We start from the raw sequence: 16,676 nt of genomic DNA on the forward strand, positions 1-16,676 counted from the left end.
CGGGGTCGCACATATTTTTTACCGGGGTCCAAGCTGGACAAAAATCGTTGGGCATTTGAGGTGATCGCAAAACCATCGGTGTCGGCCGACCCCGATGCATGAACGGCCGACCCCGATGCGTGAACGTAGCTTCGCCCCTGGTCTAGGATCCCATAAAATCTCTGTCCTTTTTTGTGTCTTCAAAGCCAAAAAAATCAAGAGAGCAGATCAATGCTTGGATGGCCAAGGCCACCAGAAACCTCATCACCGAGGTCTTAAACCCAGAGGACAACAATCGTAACACCGTGCACGTGGTCGCCAACGCCATCTACTTCAAGGGAGAGTGGCGCGACCCCTTCGACAAGGAGGACACGGTCGACCGCGAGTTCCCCCGCCTGGACGGGAGCTCCGTGGAGGTGCCCTTCCTGCAGAGCTGGTCGTACCAGTACATCGACTGCCACTCCGGGTTCAAGGTGCTCAAGCTGCCCTACGAGATGATGAACGAGTCCAACTGGGACTGGATGCTCTACCACAGCCTACCCAAGTTCTGCATGTGTGTCTTCCTCCCCGACGACCGCAAGGGTCTGCAAGGCATGGTAGAGGAGATAGCGTCGTCCCCGAAGTTCTTCCACGACCATCTGCCGCTGAAGTGTGTCCCCGTCGGCCAGTTCCGGCTGCCGAAGTTCAAGCTGAGCTTTGAGACAAGAATAGTCGCCTAGGACCTTAAACATCTGGGGCTTCATCTGCCCTTCGATGAAGCGGAGGCGAACATGACCGACATGCTCCTTGAGGAAGACGAGCGTCGCGTGTTTGTCAGCCATGTATCCACAAGGCAGTTATCGAGATGACCGAGGCGGGGAGCGAGGCAGCAGCGGTCACCGTGGAGTGCGATGATATGGGTTGCTCGCTGTATGATGACTCTCCGCCACCGCCGAAGCCGGTGGATTTCGTCGCCGAGCACCCGTTCGCCTTCTTCATCGTGGAGGAGACGTCAGGCGCCGTTGTCTTTTCTGGTCATGTTCTTGACCCTTCTAAGGAAGAGTAGACCTCCGCCTCCAGCCCTCCACCCCCACATTATTGCATCAGATGACTAGGGAAGGCCGGAAGGGCAGAATCATACGTGCTAACAGAGCTGAAAGTTTAGGTTTAGACTAAGTCGTATGTGCTCCCTGAATCTGAAATTTTTAGCATAGCTTAAGCATACTATGATTAGCCTATTATAAAAATTTCGCCATAATTAGAGCATAGTAGCTGCACTTGTGAATTAAACACATAAACATATAGATCTACAGCTACAACAAAAACTTTAAACTAAAGCATGTCATATTGTAAGGTCGAGACGGCGGACTAGAGAAGGTAAATAGTCCTTTCTAAAATTAATCGCGCCGGCTAACCGAAACAAATACGGAATTAAAACTATCGGTCTATCCAACGCTACACCCCTCTATCTAAGTTCTCAGACACCTTATAAAAGATCCTAATTAGCCAACAAAGGTGCCAGGTTAGATAGAGCTCACCTAACCAATTCTAGAAGCAAGGTCACACAAACCTATACAACTAGTACTTCAAGCATCGGGGAAGCTCCTACACAAACTAGTAAGCAAAAGCACAAAGCTCCTAAGCTCACTAGCAATGCTAAAAAACAATGCTACACAAGCCAAATTAGAGAGAGCAAATTAGTTAGCTACACAAACTAAGCAATGTGACTAACAAGGCTACTCAAGCCAATTAGTCACGCAAGAGAGCTACTTCTATGCTACACAAGCAATAAGGTAACTAGCAAGCTACACAAGCTAACTAATTACAAGAGCAACTACACAAGCATAATATATATGAAAGTAAATACAAGCTTGTGTATGGGGAATGCAAACCAACGGGAAGAAACAGGATGACGCGGTGATTTTTCTGCTAAGGTTCACATGTTTGCCAACACGCTAGTCCCCGTTGTGTCGACCGCTCACTTTATGGTTCGGCGGCTAATAGGTGTTTCACAAACCTAGCCTACACGTTAGGCGCCGCAAGAACCTACCCCAAAAAGTGAGGGTAACTCAATGGCACGCTCTACTAGAGCTGCTCTTCACGATCCTCGCGGGGCGAGCACAACACCCCTCACAAGCACTTCTTCAGAGCACCGCACAATCTTCTTGCGTGCTTCGATGGAGTCCACAAGCCACCAAGCCGTCTAGGAGGTGGCAATCTCCAAGAGTAACAAGCACCACCGGCTTGCAACATGAACATCTAGTGCCACTCTATACAATCTCATAAAGCAACGCACTAGAGATCAGTCACTCGCAATTGATTCGCACTCTTGTAAGCACAAGTGAGTTAGAGGGCTCCCAAGCACAACTACACAAGCCACTAAGGCTGAAGGGTGCTCAGCCACCAGCCCAAGGCCAGTTAGTGCTTGGTTATATAGCCCCCAAAAGAATACACTACTACAGTAAACTTAACAGAGGCGGGCCGGTTGCTTTGCCCGCCTCGGTTAATCGATTAACCGAGACGGTCGGCTTAAGGCAACCACCTCAGATAATACTTATTAACCGAGGTGGACGCCCTTAACCGCCCGCCTCCGTTAACATATTAACCGAGACGGTGGTTAAAGACGCCCGCCTCCATTAAACAATTAACGAAGGTGGTTGTTATTAATTGTCTGCCTCGGTTAAAGATTTTCTATATTAAAAAATATTTTTTTTATTTTGAATTTGAATTTAAATTTAAATTAAACAAAGATCAAAGCACCCAAATACGCATACACAGCGTAAACATATATCACATCATTCAAGTTAACACCAAAATACGATCGAACAATCAAGTTACGTTACAAACATATGTCATATGTTCACTGGTTCTTTTCTTTCCCTACTCCAAAGTCTGGCAACATGTAATCTGGGACGCGTAGCATGTTGCTCCAGTTTCTGAGCCTCTCGTACTTCTCCACAGTCGCTAACTCGCCCTCCTCGTTGAAAAACGGTCGCCCAACATGCACGCAGGAGTCCATGACAAATTTACAAATGTTCGCTACTGTGGCTGTATTTGCCTCTGAGGTACTCGCAAACGTAGTATCCACATAATACTGTTCTAGGATGTTGTTTAGAGCACCACACGATATATAATACACAATCATATAGAGAGCATGCATGACATATATAATCCACATATAGAGAGCATGCACGATATAGTAGCACATACGACTTTTGATACGTACCAGGAATTGTCGCCTGATTTTTAGTTTTGTGCGATTCTTCTTCTTCTTCTCAGATCTTCGATCGAGGCACTCGGGATCCTCCACATACTTCTTGTAAGTGTTGTACGAAAACCACTAGTGTGAACGACAAATTTAACACGTATGTTAAGTGTAAAAGAATAAGTACCGTCACTTACTATCGCAATGCGCTTTGAAAGTCCTTGTACCCTTCTTTGTTTGTTTCCCGCGAAGAGTCGAATACGACGGCCCTTCCATCATGAGGATAGATCATAAATGCAATCCAGTGGCCCATGATGCCCCCGCTGCACCATTCAAACAATACATATTTCAAATCTTCAAATATGAAAAGTGTTGATCCTAGTAGCTACATATATGTTCCAAGTATCCTTTTGACTTACTCGAACTGGTGGGCGGCAAGGATACACCCATCTCCTCCCCCTGAGCTTCCTCATGGCTCTGTACATGTACTTTCCCGCGTTATACTTTAACTCGTTGCGCAGTTCTGCCCGAGCTTGCTCTCTCTCTTGCGGGTTCAAGTTAATCAACTTTTCATTAGTGTCCGGTATATCGTAACCCGAAATGACCCTCTAGGTTAAATGCATCAGAGAGAGATAAATAATATTTATACCCATTTGCTTGCATACATAGGATTGCATCCTGCAAGGACAAGTCGTCATGGCATTATTAGTTTCTTCCTAAAGTACCTACAGCGATGCAAAGGGGTGAAAATCATGTTTAACTTATAGGGCAAACAGGGTCACTTGAGCGACGTCGAGGTCCTTGTGGCGCAGTTGCCTATGCATGTCATGGAAATCTACGACGACTTGAACATCGTCGGGCAAGTGGAAGTACTTCGTCGGGACCTTCACAACGAAAGTACGCAGGCCTACTTTCGCCGCCTCCATGTACCAGAGATGGAACCTCCTCACCTCCCACGGCTCATCGTTGATGAGCTGGCAACTGGTCACCATGAACTTCCCATGCTCGTAGTTGTCGGGGCAATCATCCGAAAGGGGCCAAATCGACACTGGTGTTCGCGGCCTATGCTTGAGATATTAGGGAGTGAAAAAGTCTGCTAGCATCTCCGCATAAATTATACTTTGACTATGCTTGCCAGTAGCATACCTTTCAAACAAAGTTGAGCTTTGGTACTCGTTGGCTAGTTGATAGGCTACCCAACTCGTCTTGGTGTGGTGGGTGGGTATGGTCTCCTCTTTTTCTGCAGGCTTCCTCGGCGCGGGAGGACATTGCCCTTTGCCCTCCTTCGGACCACTTCCAGGCGGTGTAACATTGCCCGGTGCTGCCCCTGTACCTCCCTATGGATTGCTCATGCTAGGAGGACTGCCTGGAGGACTGCTGCCTGGGCCAGCATTGTTGTTGTCATTGCCGCCGTAGTCGTCATCGCCTAGAGGACTGCTGCCTGGGCCAGCATTGTCATCGCCGCCGTAGTTGTCATCGCCGCCGTAGTCTTAGGCGAGGGTTATGAGGGGTGTGATGACGTTGGCTCGTCCAAGATAATGTCGCTCTTGTTCCAGAGTACTTCAGAGCCGATAACACCTTGGAGGTACCTGATCCCCTCTAGAGTGGGAATGTCGATTTCATCATCGTCAAATTCCGAGTTGGTCCACATCACATCCACCCTGGCATAGTCGGGCGGGATCGGCTTGTTGTCATACATGTTTCCGCTTTCGGGTGGCAGTGCCCCTCCCCTGGCCACTTCCTTCTTCTTTGACATCATCCTGCCGTAGGGCACCACGAGCGTGCAGGGCGTTCATTTCACGATATCGTCGACCGGGTACCCGAGGAGTCCTCCGGTCAGCGGCACCATCGTCTGCCCTTGTACGGTGGCTTCACCCTATGGCACCAGCAAGCCAGCCTAGCGAAACATCTGCGTCCTCAGCTCCACCATCTTGGGGTCGTTGCTCGTGAATGCGTCTTGTATCGACCCCATGACGAAGTTCATCATTGCCTCATCCTAGCCTTGCTGGACGAGCCCTTCTTTGTACGCCTGCCTCATGTGGTACGAGCTCATGTCGGACTGCTAGGACTCCATGGTCTTCTAGCTCTTTCTTGAGGATACGCCACGGACGCGGTAGCGGTGCTTGGGGTTTCCCAGGGCCTCGGCCAGCACGTCCCTCTCTCTACAAGGTTCGAACGACCCGCTCTGCTCAGCCACAGCGACCGCCAAAATCCTCTTCTCTGCCTCCTCGGTCTACGGGTCTTGAACTTGGTCTTGCCCTCCTTCAACTTTTTCGGCTTACGGGCATAAAGGTAGTCCATTGACCTCTCATCAAGGCCATCGTACGGATTCGGCCGCCCAGCCTCAGCTGCCGCCCTTTCTTCCTCTCGCCACTTCACCTTCTTAGCGGCGTACCCTGTCATGCCCAGGTGGTGGTAGAGCACGTTCCTCTTTGCGAGCTCAGAGAACTTCTCCCCCTTGGCCTTTGCTTCGTCGGTTTGTTTTTGAGTGACGAAGGCTTCCCAGACGTCACACGTGATGAAATTATAATGCTCGAATGGGTGTCTTCCCTGTCTTCACGTAATACTTATTGAGCATGGACCTGAAGTTGCGAAGCGCTTTGCCTGCAACATACAACACATCCGCCTTGCACTTTTCTTCATCATAGCCCTAGCGCTGGATACGTGAACCGCCTCTTCACCTCTCCCCACATAGTTCCCTTGATGTCGTTTGGGACGTCCTTCCAATTATCATATGTGATAGCCACCTTCTCCATGACTATACAGGAGCATTGGTTGCTGAAGGTGCCGATGACAGTCTTTGGCTCCAAGGGCTCTCCCTACAGCCCCAGCTGGTGTATCGCATGCATTTTATTGCGCATCTAGTGCCTCCCGTGTTGGCCCCTTTTCAACTGTGGCTTGCCACCGGCCGTTGCGGTTGAAGAAGTGCCCGAGGAGGGGCGGGTGGTTCCTCCACCGCTTCTTCCCCCGCTTTGAACTCCAGACTACGAGGCACCACAGGTATCTGTCGAGGACAAGAACTCGCATTGATCATACACTTGCGCAAGGCCCTCGAACGTTGTGTTTATTAACGTGCACTGCTGCAAGTACGTACCTCAAGCCTTGATGTTTCGGTATCCTCGTTCGGATCGTTCGCTCGTGCCTCCGCGCAAGAACATCGTGTTTCGCCCCTCGGATCAAAGTCCGGATCATCTTCTTCCTCTCCACGAGGCCTTATTTGCGGCCTTGGTGTTAGGGGCTCCTCGCTCTCGTACTCGGTGCTCCCGCCTGACTCTGATGACGAGCCTTCATCACACGCATCAAGAGTAGGCTCGCGCCATTTTTCAGTAGGCTCGTTCGCCATTGGAAGCTAAGAAAAATCGAGTTATATGGACATTTCATAATTATAAACACAATGTTATATTCATCTCAAAACATATATAATGAAATCATTATATTCATCTCAAAACACAATTACATGCTTTTTCAATTATACATTGGGAGTAGGGATACAAAAATTGAAGGAAAGTACAAAATTGTAGAAGAAAAGTACAAAATTGTAGAAGAAAATTACAAAATTTTAGAAGCAAAAAAATCATTTACATAGTTGGCTTAGATTTGCCCCATTGTCATCCCATTGCTTCTAAACTGGTTGCTTGTATATGGTATGCAAGCCATCCTAGTTTAGCAGCTTACAAGTAGGGGGGCATTTGATCATCATAGCCGCTGCCTCAGCATAAAAGGGTTCACATCATTGCATATGCCACTGCCTCAGCACATTTTTAAAAGTACATCATTGCATACGCCATAGAGAAGTTCAAACATTAGTAAGAGTCACTACTACAGTAAACTTAAACGAGGCAGGCAAAAATAGTTAACCGAGGCGGGCAGCCCCACATAGCTAGTAGAGCAATAGTAGATAGAGTAGTAGTAGAGGAGTAGTAGAGAAGTGTAGCAGCCAGTAGTTAAGAGCAGCAGCCACTTAGATACAGTAGTAGTCGTAGATAGAGTAGTAGGAGTAGTAGAGAGTAGTAGAGTAGAGTAGTAGTAGAGTAGAGAGTAGTAGAGTAGTAGAATAGCAGGAGTAGTACATGAGCAGAGCCACTTTTGCAGTAGAGAAGAGTAGAGGAGTAGTAGGACAGTAGTATAGCAGGAGCCACTTAGTAGTATAGGGAAGAGGGCAGAGCAGCAGCCAACACTAGAGTAGTATAGAGTAGTAGTAGAACAGCAACAGCAGTAGTATAGAAGTAGCAGCCAGCAGTTGAGCCAAGTTGAGCCAGCAGCTAGAGAGGAAATGAAGGGGCTGCTTGGTTGGTTCGCTGGTCACTGTTACACCTTGCTGAGCCAGGCTAGCGAACCAAGGCAGCTGTTTGGTTCGCTGGTCACTGTCACTGATCATACAAAGGAGAAGAAAAGAGACAGCAACAGCTATCATCCCCATCCAGGGAAGGCCATCTCTGTGCAGTGCTGCTAGCCCGCCCAACATATTTCTAGCCACGTGTGCTGCAAATGAGGCAAGTGCCATATAACCACAGAGTGGTGCGGTATATACATATATTGGGGCACAACAAGACCAGCATCGCTTCCAGTAAGAGGATTTTCTTGGAGACAGACAAATAAATCCAGAGGGTGCAGTGTACATATATTAGGGCCTCATCTGTGCCTGCAAATGAGACCGAGCTGGCTGGTTTCCACACACCAAACACGGCTCAGAACAGCAGCAGTATAGGAGTGACAGAGTGAGTGCACAAGTTGCATAAACCCACAAAAATCAAGAAACATCACAAAAATATATACTGGCAGTGGCAAATGCTCAGTAAAAAAGTTGTTCGGCATCACAGGCAGTGGCATCACAAGCATCACAACCAATTGGCATCACAGGCAGCAATTTTAATGAAAATTGACATCACAAGCTATGGTTCATCACAGGCATGCCACATGCAACAAAAGGGGATGAACCTCAGTGAGCCGGATATTGAGCCCGGACGGCGGCAGACGGAGCCGGGGAAGACGGACGGAGATCGGAAGGGCGGACGGAGCTGGGGAAGACCACTAGGGTTTCCGGCGTACGGCGGACGGAGAGCGCACATGGTCAGGGGCGGGGGTGGACGAACTCGGCACCGGTGAAGGAGGTGACGGCAGCGGATCTCCTCACCCAGCTAGGGTTCCGCAGTGGGGTCCGGCGGCCGACGGAGTCGGGGAGGGAAGACGGCGGACGCCGCTAGGGTTCCCGCGTACGGCGGACGGAGGGCGCGAGGTCTAGGGACGGATGGGGAAGAAGCCGGGGCAGAGCTCAAGGCACGTGAGGTTGGGAGCGGGGGCGGAGGCGGAGGAGCACGGCACCAGCGATGGCGGCAGCGGCGCTCCGAGCTCCGAGCATGCGAGGTCGGGGGCGGGGGCGGGGACGGGGGCGGGGGCGAGGGCGGGGGCGGAGGAGCACGGCACCAGCGATGGCGGCGGCAGCACTCCGAGCTCCAAGCGTGCGAGGTCGGGGGTGGGGGTGGAGGAGCTCGGCGACGTCAATGGCGGCGGCGCGAGGAAAATTTGGCAGCCCTTCGGGGTCGATTTGAAACGGCCGAAGGACTTAGAGAATTTGGTGGAGATGATGGAGTATATACAGGCCACGATTAACCTAGGCGGACGACATAGGGTGCGCGCCTCGGTTAATATTAACGGAGGCGGGCGGTATAGGGTGCCCGCCTCGGTTAATACTTAATATTAACCGAGGCGGGCGGCTTTAGGTGACCGCCTCGGTTAAGAATTTTTCTTTTTTTATATTTTGATGAAATGCCTCGTTTAATTTCTTTTTACAATGTTTTAAAATTGATATTTAATTTGTAATTCTTTTTAAAATTGATATTTATTTTGAAAGTGCTTGTTAACTTTAATAAAATTAGTACAAATATTTGAAATAGTAGTAGAAGTAGGGAAGAAGGGGTAGTAGAGTAGTGGTAGTAGTGTAGGAGTAATAGAGTAGTAGTAGTGTAGGAATATATGGTTCTATTATAATAATAATAAGTTACAAAACTTCTCGTTAATCATTAAGTCACTACATTATTACATATATGTGTGGCATACATATCATTTTGTTGCAGGCACTCCCATGGTCTTCTTCTCACCGTCGAGGCGGAACCAGGGCATCATCTTGGTCTTGTTGACATGGGTCTTGACGGCCTTGATCTTCCGTGGATGATCGGTAAAGAGCCCGAGCTCTGCATAGTTGTTGTATTCTTCAGGACTCTGGACTCCATCAGCTCCCACGATCCTCTACTTTCCTGACACAACCACGTGCCTCTTGTCGTCCTTGGGCATCCCAAAGTAGGCTATTTGCGCGGCATGGCTTGCTAGCACCCACTGATCATCTTTGTAGCCGACACTTTGGAGCTCCACGTTGGTTAGCCCATACTCGTCCACGACAACCCCCTTTGGTTTGACCAACTGGCACTGGAAGACGGGTATCTTTAGGTCACCGCCGTAGTCAAGTTCCCATATCTCTTCAATCTGCCCAAAGTATGTCCTGGTTAGCCCCATCGACTCGTTGATGCCCTCATATCGAACCCCGCTGTTCTAGTGCCGTGCTCTTCTTGTCCTTCTCTTTTGTGTGGAACCTATATCCATTGATGTCATACCCTTGCCACGAGGTGATTTGGGTGGATGGGCCGGACGCGAGCCTCGCTTCATCAGATTCTCCATGGGGTATGTCCTGCTCTTTGATCCACGCCGTGAAACAGATCTTGTGATGTTTCTTTACCCATTTCTCCATGCGATCTCCGTCATGAGCGGCGCGGATCTCTTCCAGGTGCTTGTCAACATAGTGTTCCATGACCACTAACTGATGGAGGATGCTGTGATAGCTTGTTGCACTGTTTCGTACTGTACATCAGTGCGTACTTTCCTCCCTGTGCAACTCATTCCTGAGGTTCTGCCTTCGTGCTGAGGGATGGGCAGGCCAATCGCCCTTCCATCCCGGATGTATTTGGTGCAGCAGTTAATGGCCTCCTCGGTTGTGTATGCCTCGATCATAGAGCCCTTCAGGTAAGCACGGTTAAGGACGTATCTGTTGAGGGTCAACATGAACCGCTCGTACGTCCACATCTAGTGTAGGTAGATGGGGCCCAGATCCTGAATCTGATCAACCATGTGCATCATTAGGTGTGGCATAATATCGAAGAAAGACGGTGGGAAGCACATCTCGAGCTGGCAAAGAGTCTCCGCGATGAACTGTTTCAGGCCAGGCAGCTCAGCTTCATCGATGACCTTCTGTGTGATGCGGTTAAAGAAGTAGGACATGCATGTGATGAGCATTTTCACATACTTCAGACCAATAGCCATGATCACAATTGGAATGAACACCGTCAGCATGATGTGGCAGTCATGTGAGTTGTAGTTGGTGAGTGTGAGGTCTTTCATCGAGACCAGGCTCTTGATGTTGGAAGAGAAAGCAGTCGGCACCTTGACACCCCTAAGCCACTAGCACACAACCCTCTTCTCATCTTTCATCAGGTTGTAGCTCGCGCCCGGAAGGTCGACTTTCCTGTTCTGCGGCAGTGTCGGCTGAATTTTAGGCCTGATGCCCTGGTTGACGAGATCCATCCGCGACTTCAGACCATCCTTTGTCTTAGTCTTGATGTCTAGCAGGACACCAATCGTGCTTTCGAAGACGTTCTTCTCCAGGTGCATGCAGTTAATGGCATGGGGCGTATCTAGCTCCTTCCAGTACGATAGGTACTTGAAGAAACTCGACTGCTTCTTGAAAGGAACGACGGCGCCAGGTGGTTCCTCAATCTTATCCCGCTTACCTCATCTTTTCCGGCTCATTAATTTGCGGCTCGTCCTTGTTGTCGAAGTACTTATTCATCATAGCTGTTCGGTACCTGTGCTTTCTGATGAGGAATTGCTTATGCCTCATGTACACCATCTTCTTGGATGCATTAAGGTAAGTGTAGCAGGTACCATCAATGCAACCTACACAACCGGTCTTCCCTTTGATCTGCCCCGACAGTGAAAAAAGGCCAGGGTAATCGGTGATGGTGACAAAGATGATGGCTTTTAGAGTGATCTCCTTCTTTAGGGACGCGTCGATCAGCTTGACCCCTTGTTCCCATAGTATCTTCATGTCCTCCATGAACGGCTCCAAGAACACATCTAATACCACTTCACTGGCCTAACTGCGTACTAACCGGACACGCTGGTGCTAACCGGACGTGTCCGGTCACCAGCGTCTGGTCACTGGATGGACACCACGTGTCCCCTGCGTTCGAAGCCGACCATTTCTCTCCAAAGGCTAACTCAAGTGCAGCACTGCCATTCGATCGGACGTGCCAGGCCAACTGACTGGACGCGCAACGCCTCAGCGTCTGGTCCAATCCAGAGAGCTCCCAAAGTCGGCATTTACTACCATAAGTGTAGAGCATGAAAAATATTTCTCAAGCCAATTCAAATAGATTTGATCACTCAAATATGGCTATCATCACAGTTCGCTCAGATTTTGCAATATAGGACAAATTTGAACAATTGAACTATTCTTCATCAAATGTGAATCAAACTTGAAATCAACTTGTTTGAATACTTTCACAAGACATATATCCATTGAAACCACTTACTAAAAGTCATCTTATGAACTCATCCATTCAAACCAACTCAAATTTGATTGCTAAACATTTAATCCATTCAAACATCTTATAGCAAGCAACATATGCATATATATCCAATTCAATCAACTTATATGCACCCAAATGAATGTGATCAACTTAGAGATATACCTTGGTAGTTCATGATCAACCTTTAGCAAGCTTCAACTCAATCATATGCAAGCCACCAAATATATCCAATGAAATACCCCCAACTTGAATATTGCACTTTGTATGTTGTAGCACTTTTGGACTTCACTAACTTGTCATGGCATTGGGATAATGATCATTACACTTCAATACTTGGCTCAATCATGTGATCAACAAAATGAATACCACTTGAACCAAGTCTCTAATGCCGATGGTACCTACACACAATCATCCACTTTTTGATGGTACCCAAACTAGTTTGGGTCCTCTCAAGTTACTTAGGGGTAGCCTTAGTATGGATAGCGGGATGTTTTGCAATAACAACCACAGAGGTACCATTACCATCCTTTCTAAGCACATTATTATCATCAATTGAAATAGGCTTAGAAGTGTTACCTAGGGGACATAAATTAGCCATGTGGCCCCTTTCCCGGCTTGAGTAGCACTTTCTCTTTGATTGAGCCTTTTCTTCCTTGCTCATGTGGTGCTTCTCATTGCCTTGCCTCTCATGAATTGCTGGAGCCTTCTTCTTAAGCTTGGTAGAACACTTTGAGGCAAAGTGTCCCATATCTCCGTACTCAAAGCACTTGATGTGAGCCAAATCTCTCTTCTCATTTTGATTCTTGCTCATCATCTTGGCATCTTGAATGGGAGTTGGATGCCTTGCTCTTCCACCCCTTCTTGTCTTCTTCTTCTTTATCGTCCCCAAATCACCACCACCTTCATGGTTGATCTTGTCTTGTACTTGGGGCTTGTCTTCTTGCTCAACTTGTGGCTTTGTTTGGGGCTCTTCTTGTTGCTTCACCAATTGCTTGGTTGGGCACATTGAAGTGAGGTGTCCACGAATGTGGCACTTGAAGCACTTGGCATGCTTGAGCCTTTCTTCTTCCTTCTTCAACTTGAGCTTCTCTTTGTTTGGGCACCCATTTGCAAGATGTCCCGCTTCATGGCACCTGGTAGCACATGGAGTGGGATAACTTCTTTTGTTCATGCTTCTTCATCTTTCTTTCAATTTTTCTTTCACTCTTTGTCTTGCCGTTTGCTCTTGTTGAAACCAACTGCCACTCTTGTCACCATAGCTTCTTTGGATGCTCAACATGTGCTCAAAGGTGACTTTGAAGTTGTAACACCTCTCTAACTTGTTGCTCAAATTCTTCACTTCACTTTTTAGCTCATTGTTCTCCTTCAAAAGGTTAGTCTCACAAGACATAGAAGTAGAACAAGCATCTATATGTGAAGAACATGGCATATCTAATAAATTATCACAAGAGGGGGATACATGCTTCTTGCCTACATCACAAGGGTTAGCAACATTATGTGATTGATCATTTGACCCATGTGATGAGCTCTCATTATTTTTAAGTTTCTTTGAAAATACTTTAATGAGAGAACCATATTTTTCAATTAATTGTTCATGAGATACACAAAGTTTCTCATGAGCCAATTTTTGCTCATCATGTGAAGCTCTAAGAACATCAAGTAAGCACTTATGTTCTTCACATGAATTCTTTAGAAATGAGTTTTCATTTTCCAATTTCATTGTTTTAGCTTTCTCATTTTCTAAAGATATGGTCATACTAGCAAGTCTACTAACAAGCTCATCATATGAATCAACATGATCAACCACATTAGCACTTTGTACCTTTGTGTCACCTTGTGACATGAAGCAATCTGGCGATGAGCTTGTAGTAGTATCACAATCATAGCCCGAGCATGAACCATCACCATCAATCTTGTTAAGTGAACTTGTGGTAGATCGATCATCATCATCACTTGACCATTAGGTGGAGCAATCTTCCACAATCACCAAGTTGTGGTCATGCTCAACATCCTCATGCGCCTCCTCTTTGGGCTCATCCTGCTTGAACTTGCCATCATCCCATGTGGAGGAATCACCGAAGGTAAGTTTGATGGACTCCCACATCTCATGGGCGGTTCCCTTGTGGTTCACCTTGTCAAACAACTCAAAGCTCAAAGCATCCATTAGATAACAATAAGCATTTGCATCAAGTTCAAAGAGAACCTTTTGAGCTTTGGTTAGATTTCTATGGTCCAAGACATGAGTGAGACCACTAGTGACAATCCACCAAAACTTAGGACCCTTTGCACGAAAGTGATCAAGCATATGGTGTTTCCACCGTGCAAAGTGTGTGCCATCAAAAATGTGTGTCACAATCATCTAGCCCACTAGTTGCCATCCTCTCGGGTCGGTGAAGACCACAAATGAGAGACCTCGCTCCTGATACCACGTGTAGGGTCGAGGTGGCGGACTAGAGAGGGGTGAATAGTCCTTTCTAAAATTAATCGCGCCGGCTAACTGAAACAAATACGAATTAAAACTATCAGTCTAGCCAAGACTACACCCCTCTATCTAAGTTCTCAAGCACCTTATAAAAGATCCTAATTAGCCAACAAAGGTGCCGGGTTAGCTAGAGCTCACCTAACCAATTCTAGAAGCAAGGTCACACAAACCTATGCAACTAATACTTCAAGCACCGGGGGAGCTCCTACACAAACTAGTAAGCAAAAGCACAAAGCTCCTAAGCTCACTAGCAATGCTCAAAAACAAGGCTACACAAGCCAAATTAGAGAGAGCAAATTACTTAGCTATACAAACTAAGCATGTGACTAACAAGGCTACTCAAGCCAATTAGTCACTGCAAGATAGCTACTTCTATGCTACACAAGCAAGAAGGTAACTAGCAAGCTACACAAGCTAACTAATTACAAGAGCAGCTACACAAGCACAATATATATGAAAGTAAATACAAGCTTGTGTATGGGGAATGCAAACCAACGGGAAGAACAAGGATGATGCGGTGATTTTTCTGCTAAGGTTCACATGTTTGCCAACACGCTAGTCCCCGTTGTGTCGACCGCTCACTTTGTGGTTCGACGGCTAATAGGTGTTTCACAAACCTAGCCCACACATTGGGCGCCGCAGGAACCTACCCCAAAAAGTGAGGGTAACTCAATGACACGCTCTACTAGAGTTGCTCTTCGCGATCCTCGCGGGGCGAGCACAACACCCCTCACAAGCACTTCTTTAGAGCACCACACAATCTTCTTGCGTGCTTCGACGGAGCCACAAGCTATCAAGCCATCTAGGAGGTGGCAACCTCCAAGAGTAACAAGCACCACCAGCTTGCAACACGAACACCTAGTGCCACTCGATACAATCTCACAAAGCAACACACTAGAGATCACTCACTCAGCAATCGATTTGCACTCTTGCAAGCATAAGTGAGTTAGAGGGTTCCCAAGCACACCTACACAAGCCACCAAGGCTCAAGGGTGCTCAACCACCAGCCCAAGGCCGGTTAGTGCTTGGTTATATAGCCCCCAAAAGAATAGAGCCGTTATACCCCTTCATTGGCCTGACTGCATACTGACCGGATGCGTTGGTACATGACAGAACACGTCTGGTCACTAGTATCCGGTCGCTAGAATGGACACCATGTGTTCCCTGCGTTCGAAGCCAACCATTGCTCTCCAACGGCTAACTTGCGCGCACGCACTGCCATTCGATCAGGACGTGCCAAGCCAACTGACCGGAGCGTGCAACGCCTCAGCGTCGGTCTAATCCAGAGAGCTCCCAGAGCTGGCATTTCTTCACCAGAAGTGTTCGGTCGCCTTGACCAGACTCTCACTAGGATCTGGTCACCGCTGCGTCGTGTTGCCCGACAGCAGCATAGGCGCGTCCGGTCGCACCTTGCGCCAGCGTCCGATCGCAGCCGCGCCCGCTCAACAGAGGCGTCGCGTGATTGACCGGACTCATGAGCCAACGTCCGGTCGCTGCGCGGCCAGAGTCTGGTCGCTTCACAATGCCAGCATCTAGTCCATGTGCGCTGCTGCCCCCGTGCCTAGGGTTTGCTACCGGACGCGTCCGGTCACTCTAGAGACAGCGTCCGGTCACTACAGTGACCCTATTCTTTCTCCTTTTAACCTCAAGTTTCTTCTCCTTTGCAAATGTGCCAACACCACCAAATGTACACTACCATATGCATGTGTGTTAGCTTTTTTGAAAAAAATTTCAAAGGATTTTCACTTGCTCTTTCCACGCCACTCGATCCTAGAATATCGCAATGTTAGATCGCTCAAGTGGCACTAGATGACCGATACGCAAACAAGTTTGCCCCTCTTGATAGTACGGCCATCTATCCTAAACCCGGTCATAAACTTCTCTACACACCTATGACAGGTGAAATGAAATGCCCTATAGGTTATACCATTGCCTTGCGCATTCCATTCCATCTCCTCCAATGTTGATGCAACACATGCACCAACACGATTAACAAATGATATGATCCACTTCATATCATCACGTGCCTTGGTCCATCGGCGCCAAGTTTTTGCTCAAGCTTCACCGCCACGCGGTCCGTCACTTCAAAGCCTCCGACTTGCCCTTCACACTTGCAACCGGTCCATCAAGCCAAGTCTTGTCTTGATCTTCTTCACCTAGTCACATGACTCAATGTCATGTCTCATATGCAATGAGCTACTTCATCACATATTTACCTGTGGACTAATCTCATGTGTATTTCATATAAACACATATTAGTCCACCTAAATTGTCACTCAATTACCAAAACCAAACAAAGACCTTTCACATATTATGTATCTATTGCATAGATCTATTCATGTGGAGTCTAACAGAACTAGATTTTCCTTTTTACTGATTTTTCTATGATTTTATACATTTTTTCAAAGTTTTAGCCAGTTTATGAAATTTAAAAAAAAACATGTCAGCGGCC

General features: G+C 47.6%; 1 protein-coding gene across 1 annotated transcript; it reads left to right on the forward strand.

The window, feature by feature from the left end:
• Positions 1-218: 218 nt before the first annotated feature.
• Positions 219-698, forward strand: LOC136488746 (serpin-Z10-like). Its single transcript, XM_066485573.1, has one exon. The coding sequence runs from the start codon at positions 219-221 to the stop codon at positions 696-698; it is 480 nt and encodes a 159-aa protein (XP_066341670.1).
• The last annotated feature ends 15,978 nt before the right edge of the window (positions 699-16,676 follow it).

Source organism: Miscanthus floridulus, chromosome 10, assembly GCF_019320115.1.
Source record: "Miscanthus floridulus cultivar M001 chromosome 10, ASM1932011v1, whole genome shotgun sequence".
In the NCBI taxonomy this organism is placed as follows: domain Eukaryota; kingdom Viridiplantae; phylum Streptophyta; class Magnoliopsida; order Poales; family Poaceae; genus Miscanthus; species Miscanthus floridulus.